Source organism: Gavialis gangeticus, unplaced genomic scaffold (genome assembly GCF_001723915.1).
Source record: "Gavialis gangeticus isolate Ggan-Ray unplaced genomic scaffold, GavGan_comp1, whole genome shotgun sequence".
Taxonomy (NCBI): Eukaryota; Metazoa; Chordata; order Crocodylia; family Gavialidae; genus Gavialis; species Gavialis gangeticus.
This window is the reverse complement of record NW_017729034.1, coordinates 38,803,631-38,811,379: the sequence shown is the minus strand read 5'-3', so window position 1 is coordinate 38,811,379 and position 7,749 is coordinate 38,803,631. Positions and strand designations below refer to the sequence as shown.

General features: G+C 42.7%; 1 protein-coding gene across 1 annotated transcript in view; it reads left to right on the top strand.

The window, feature by feature from the left end:
- Nucleotides 1-2,222: 2,222 nt before the first annotated feature.
- The window catches only part of SULT6B1 (sulfotransferase family 6B member 1), a 10,651-nt gene continuing 5,124 nt past the window's right edge, over nt 2,223-7,749 (top strand). Inside the window, exons 1-3 of the mRNA XM_019527706.1 lie at nt 2,223-2,430; nt 6,771-6,883; nt 7,110-7,199. Of these exons, the coding sequence (XP_019383251.1) occupies nt 2,229-2,430; nt 6,771-6,883; nt 7,110-7,199 (405 nt within the window). The 5' untranslated portion in view covers nt 2,223-2,228. The remainder of the gene's footprint in view (nt 2,431-6,770; nt 6,884-7,109; nt 7,200-7,749) is intronic.

Below are 7,749 nucleotides of genomic sequence, written 5' to 3'. Positions count from 1 at the left end.
CCCAAGGACCGAGCCCTGGGGGACTCCACTGCCCACACCCTCCCAGGTCGACATCAACCCGTCCACCACCAGTGGTAGACTTTAGCTTCCAGTTTTTCTATTATGTGGCATCCTGTTGACATGCACATGAACCATGAGCTGGATTGAAGCCTTCATGCATTCTGTATACGCTGACCTTTGCCACATGAGCTGACAGTAACATGTAGCACTAGCAATAGCAGGTTCTTGTTCTCTAAGTGACAGTCACTGTGGTGCATACTTTGTCAGTGCCTTTCACAGGTAGTTGCTGGCAGCAGAGGAATGAAGGGATCTCATATTCCTTTCTAGACTTTGGAAGGGAGATTGCTGTAGTGCAGTGGCGCTCAACAAGAACTAGTACTCGGGGTCACTCCATGACCAGACGCATGTAGGCCCAAGCCAACGCACGGGGTTACTCTGCAGTTGAATTTGGCATATGGTGCCTGCACCACTAATGCAGGCAGCAGGGCTGAAAGGTTGAGCATCACTGCTGTAGTAGGCACAATTGCTTCAGTCTGCTTTCCCCAAGCTTGTTTATTTCCATGGGTGGTGCTAGGGAAGGACTATAGCACTACCCATGGTGGTGGGGAGGTGCTAGGAAGGGCTATAGCAGCCTCAAAATTTGCCATAGCCCCCTCCGTAGCCACCCATCCCAGTGCCACATTTTAAGAAATAGTTAGATATTCCTATGCGATAGATTATCTAAGGGTGATCTTTTCTTGAGCAGGAGGTTGGACTAGATGACCTTCTAGGCCTATTTTTCTCTTTTTTTATGAAAAGCCCCTTAGCTGCTACTAGGAAGTCCTGTTTTGTCTTTGAGCTCACTGCTACAGGAAAACTTGATTGAACATGTAAAACCAAACCATTTGGAAATGATCTAATGCTTATCTTTGGGATTGCAAAATTAGTTAAGATTTCAGCTTTTTATTGTCTTTTAACATAAAAGAGAGACATTAATATACAGTAGCCTTCAGAATGGGCCTTAGTGTCTAAAAGGCCTCTGGTACTTTTAGGCTATGGTATTAGCATTACAGCAAAAGCTGTGTTAACCAGCACCTTACAAACTGGCATGCTCTGTTAACTGGCATGCCAGCTTGTAAGGGTTTGTAAGGGAAAAGTGAAATCAGAAGTGCCCACCATGGCACTTCTGGTTTCGTGGAGCCCCTACGGCCTGGGGCAAAGCAGCCTGCACGGGTCCCTCCTCCCTGTCCTGCAGGGCCCATGGAGCCCGTGGGAGGGATGGCGATGTGGCGGGAGGGGCAGCAGCATGGCGGGAGGAGTGGTGACGCCCCAGACACAGCGGGACAGGCAGTGGCCCAAACAGGCAAAGACGCCTGTTCAGGCCGCTCAGTTATCCGGCCTATTTTGTTATCTGGCACCCTCCATTCCCCGGGGGTGCCTGATAACAAAGCTTTTACTGTACTTTCCTTGAATCAAGTGGATTTTTTTATTTTGTTTTGTTTTATGGCTTTTGTAGTCTTGTCTTTTATTACTTAGTACGTGTACACTTTCTGTTTCTTTTAAATCAGTGATATAGGGTCATGAACGATGTATGCCCCCAGTGGCTGGGGGGGGGATGTCGTGAGCATGGCAGTAACACGGTGGTGGTAAGTGGGAGCTCCCACAGATGATGCTGTCGGTGGTGGGGTGCAAGGGCAAGCGGTGACCGCCTGCAGGCACCACCAACAGTTTCGGCAGCGCCTTTTTGTAGGGGGTGCACTGCCATGCTCAGGGGCACACGTGCACCCACGTGCGCCCTGTATGCATTGCCCCTGCATAGGGTTGAACTTGCTGACAAAACTAAAACCACTTAACATTGGTGTGAGAAGCTTTCCTCCTGCTAATGTTACATAGGATTAAATTTAATATTTTGCAGCCTATTCCTACAATGTAATCCATTTCCTATTGCCATTTCTCTCAGGGGGCTTAATCCTCTTTCTTGTCTTCAGCGGGACTTCTAACAAGAGTCAGTCCTACTCTTTGGAAGAATGGCAAGATCAGGCCCTGCCTCTATTCCTAGGAGGATGGGGAGGGAAGAGAGAAGGAAAACTACTTGATCACTTTGGGTTTGCACATAGTGTGCAACCTGACCTGCTTTGTGTTGTATTGAGACAAATAATGCCAGCATTTTTCACTCCACCCCTTCAGATGCCTATTTAAAGGCACTTGTTACTTAGATATAGTAGTTTCACACACCAAAGGCGACAAAAATGGCTGGTAACCAGAGCAAATTGGTTGATGAAATAGAGAAAGCGTTAGCAAAGTCTGAAGGGTTTGCCCTTAAGGATCTGCTGTTCTCTTATAAGGGAATCCCGTATCCCTCCACTGTGTGCAGTGCAGAGACATTCCAGGCTATGGAGAACTTAGAAGCCAGAAAAGATGATATCGTGCTGGTGTCCTACCCCAAATGTGGTGAATACAGCATAAATAATTATTACTTGCTATACTAAAACATGTAGTAAGTTATAAGAGGGAAAATAAGAAATTAATGGTGTTTTTTAATGCTGAATAATTATTTTGCAGGGATATTACCTTAGGCATTTCTGATACAGAGACAGGAATGTTTTATTTTAAATCTGCAGCCTTTTACACTGTTTCTTTTCAATATGTTGATCTGAAAGGGGGTAATCGTTGTAATTGTTTAGTGCTGTGGGTGGTTGTGTACCGGAGAAGATGCATGAAAACAAAATAGTCTCTTATATGTGCACTGGGGAAGAAACTCGATGCTCTTCATCTTGTAATTACCTTAGTGAGCTGTGTGAAAATGGAATGGAGTTGTATGTCACAATGCAGGAATAATTGCTGTCAGTTAGGAGAGAATGTGACAGGACATAGTGTATGTTTTTTTCAGAAGTTGAAACTGCTGTATAACATTTTTCAGTTTTAAGCTGGTTTTGATAAATATAATAGAGTTCACCTTTGGACTACAAAAAGGGTCTACAACATAATATGCTAGTAGTCCATGCTCTTTTTTCTGGTGCTTTTCAAAGAGAAACAGACTTCCCATGGGAGCAGAATGCTCAAAATTCCTAGTCAGTTTTGAGATGGAGCTTGGTCAGCTCATGGCAGGGATTGTATGTTGTGCTTGCCTGTGAGAGCAGAGGACAGGATTTCAAGACCCAAGTCCCTTCCAGTCATCTATTTTTGTTTTAGGTACCAGGTTGTGTGCATCTGGCAGGGAGGAGGTGTGGAGTTGGGGTTGTAGGAAAGTGTAGGGGTCCAGAAAAGGACAAAATAATCTACAGAGGACAACCACTAGAAATACATGCATATATGCATTTATTTTATTTATTTATTTGGTTGAGAAATACATTATGTTAAAATGAACAAAGGATACAGTTAAATTATTCTGAAATGTGCAAAGAACCTGTCATTCCCACTAAGTCACCTGGAGTTGTTGTGTTCAGCACTCAGTTTTAATTCAGGCATAAACTCCCGATGACTGGCATGGGGGTTTGCCTTAGTAAGGGCTTAAGAAATATGTTGACGTTGTTGAAGAAATGCTCTGGTGAGACAGGAAGCAGGGGGTAGGGGGAGGTGAGGACAAATGCAAAATGTGGGAGATGGGCTCAAAATGCAATATCTGTGCTACATCTGCCACAATATAAAGGGAGGGGGCCATTTATATAGTTTGGATTTGGCTTGGATTTCAAATGCCACCACTGTTTAATAGCTTTGCATGATGTCACCTCTGCTGACACAAAGACAGCTGGTGATAAATCATGGGTGGGAAATTTAGATGAGGGACAGACATTAGTAATCATTCAGCGAGAATGACCCAACAGCTCCCAGCAGGGTTCCTGTACCTGTAACTGTGTGGGGCAGAAGGAGAAACCTGCCACTGTGTTATAGGCAGCAAAGGGAGGCAGCATACATTAATGGAAGACATTTGATAAAGGGTACACTGAACAAGGGAGAAAGGAATTGGGAATACTACATATGTGCACGTTAAAGCAGTGAGCATTGCTGGGGAAACCTTTTTATTTGCCCACTTGAATTTCATATCACATGGATATTTGAGCTCACACTCGTAACTAGTATTAAATGGATATTTTTTAAATTTGATCTTGTGAGTTTTAGGAAAAAGGAGTGTGTGTGGGGGGATAAAGAATTAGATGAAAAAAGAATAAATTGGTTTGTGCAGTTTAAAACTGTGAGTTGCTGCGCATGCTCTTGTCCCACTGGTATAGCAGTCAGAAGGGTGCTTAGCACTTTCTAGGACTGAGCCCAAGAGCCACAAATTAGCCTGCACACCTTTTTACTGCAGGAACGTGCTGCAGAAGAACTGCAGCTAAAGGACTTTGGGCACTTATACACATGCTCCAGGGGTGGGGAGTGGCTCTGGGAGCCACTCTAATTAAAGCCCCACTGTGTCTCATGTATCAGCATCCCTGTGCTTAAAAATGGCAGTGAGGGCACTTGAACTCAAGCTCATTCAATGAGCTTGAGTTCAGGTGCCCCTACCACCATTTTTAAGCATGGGGATAATTACCATGCTCCAGCAGGCTTTATTAATTGAATCTGCTCCAACACACTGTAATTACAGCATGTCAGAGCAGCCTCCATGCTTGCATACAGGTGCCCTTCATTCCCAGCACCAGCTTCTGCCCTGCAGGCTGGCAGCTGCCCTGCAGGGCCTGGACTGCTCTTAACTGTCTTAGAATGGGTGTTGGATGATTTAGGACGAGCATGCACTTTTGGGGCCTTTTCAACGATGTTGGCTGCTGCTGTAGTGCTTAAGCTCAGATGGCTGACCACATCATCTATGAATGCCCTTATGGCCCTCCTTCGGTTGCCCATGGTCTTATTGACATTGACCATTCTACCTGTTGCTGGCTTTCTGGCCCTTGTGCTTCTGACATATGAGTGTGGCGACACTCACTTCATCATCATCATCATCATCATCATCATCGTCATCATCATCATCATCATCATCATCACTACAGGAACAGAGTCCAGCTATTTGGCCATGCCATAAAATCAAGATTCTGGCTTCTTAAGCTATCGTGTTTCTTCTGTTGGGCCCAAACTTTCAAGGAGCTGACTATCTCCTGAACTCCCTGTCTCCCACTGACTTTAGATATTCAGCACCTCTTTGGATCAGACCTGAGGAAAGCTCTCCAAGTTTCTTTTTGTCCTCCAGAGCTTTAGCATTATCCTATCCTCTGCAATTCATTACAGATTATGAAAGTTAATCTTCAGAAAAAATCTCACTTATATGAAATGTTTCCCACAACTCTATGGCCTATAATAGATGAGTAAACAACAACTGATATGGAAAATATTTGGTAAGGTGTGAGTTGAAGGGACATGTCGATTCATGTTATACCAGATATTTGAGAAGCAGGTGGGAAAATAAAAGATTTGTTATTTTAGGCCTATCAGATAACCTTGCTTTAGAAATCAAATTCTTATTTGTGCATGGATGTTATGCAATGTGCAGGCAGGGACATGTCTGTGGAGGAACTATGAAACTATGAGATACTAATGTTCTTGCTTCTATTTACAGTTCTTAAGACTCCTAGTTCTTAAATTGGATTGAAGGGTATATCTATGCAGGACAGTGTTGCTTAAGATTTGTTTGAAGGCAAATATCACCCCTTCATGTAATTAACTGTCTTTTACAGAGAAAGAAACCACAGTAGAGATTTTTATTTATCTAGCACCACAGGTATGTATAGTGCTTTCCAGACTAATATAAAGACAGAAAAGTCTCTACTTAAGTGGGCTTACAATCTGAGGTTAATACAAGAAAATAGCAGTCTGTGCAGAGTGGGGTAGTCAGAGAAAAGAAGAGTCAGGCAAGGGTAGTCTTTCAGGGAACAGCTTTTCCACAGAGAGCCTGAGGTTTAAACAGTTTGCCTCTTGCATTTCTCGTTACCATCTCTAGCAGCTGCATGCACATGGGAGTCTCAATGCACAAAAGGTTGGGTCAGCCAGTATTACAGCATTATCTCCACATACCCTGAGGAAAGCCTTCCAAGGAGCTCTCCACAAGGACAGGGGAATGATGCTGTGGCCCAGGGAGAAAACAGATTGTTACCTAGTATTCCTTCAACAACCAGTAGTACCATGCTTCATTGTCTTTTGAGCAGAGCATTCTCAGTGCCTAGAAACCTTTGAAGAGGAGACTGCAAGAGACAGACATAGGTGGGAATGACCCAATGGTATAACTTCATTAGAGCAACTCCATCAGGTGGCGAAGAGCAGATGTGACAGGGTGGTTCAGACTCCATACAGAGGAAGATTTATAAAATCTGTGTGTGGTACCTCTTGTTTGCTCCTTATGGTAGATAGCTGATAACTTTCCATCAGATTTAATAATTTAGCATCTTGCTGGTCTTTCTCCCCCTCCCCCCCATCTTCTACATTTGTTTTTTCATAGATAGGAGCTAGGATCCCTTTACTGTTACTTTCTGTTTTATAAATATATATTTTTTAAAAAACACAAGTACATTCATGACTAAGTTGGATTCCAATGAAGTCAAATGTCACTAATTCTAAGTATGGTTGACCTTTATGGAATCTGGGCAACATACAGCCTAAGGTGCAGGCTGTCAGGTACCTATTTAGCTTCTTTATACTGAAGATTTAATTTTGCTTAGTGTCTTGAGAGTTTTGGGAGAGTATTATTTGCACATTGACAAATGCATTTTCCACAGTACTAAACCACTATAATGGGAAGGTTCTGAGATCTTTTATAAGCTTCTTATCTATTGTATTTATTTTAGTTTGCTTGTTTCTTTGTCCAGGTGCCAACTGGCTTATCCAGATCTTAAATGACCTAACCTTTACAACTTTACAGAAAAAAACCAAAACCTCAGAACTGCCATTTATTGAATGTGGAGATCCAGAAAAATACCAGGTTAGTGGGGAGAAATGATTAAAACAAATGAAGTGCATTGTTTTTCTACCTGCTGCATACACACATACATGCACACTAGTCATGTAGCATGTGGGGGTTTTTTCCTGAAGAAAAAAGACTTAGATAATTGATGTTCTTTGATTAGCATAAGGGGCTAGCTCACATATGCCAACACTTTTGTACAAATATAACAAAGTGATTCTCATTCTTTGGTTTGCTTTTATAGAGGTTGAAGCAGTTCCCATCTCCCAGGATTTTGGCAACTCATGTTCCCTATGATATGATCCCCAAGTCTATCTTTAAGAATAAAGCCAAGGTGAGTGCCCCACATCTATAGCATTTCAAGTGTAATTTTGGGGACAGAACCTTAATTGGACTAGAACCCCGGTGGTGGTGAGGAGAAGGTGGCTCTCAGACACCTTAATACTACTGAATTCTGGGGCCAGCTGGATGCTGGTTTGGCATTTGATGCAACTTAGATCACAGTTAGAGTTGTTCTAATTGACATTACCAGTAAGTCTTGGTTGTTGGGTTGGAATTGTTGAAGAGCCTTACAGCTACTACTTCTCCTTTATACCAGAAAGGTTGGTGTGAATAGTGTAGAGGTTGGCTATGGATGCCTTAATGACTTACGTTTTCTTTTATGCACAAGAACAACCTGTTGAAGCCTTATGCACATGGACAACTTGCTGAATTTTGTTTCAAGTCAATGACAGTGCATCATGGAGCTATGGCAGATACATTAGGTTCAGGATAGAAGCAACAGTTAAACAAGGGGAGAGGAGTGATAATTCTTAGTGATTTTTCAGTTGATATTTTTTATAAATGTTTTTTCTCATTTTTGCCTTTTTTTTTTTTTTTTTTTT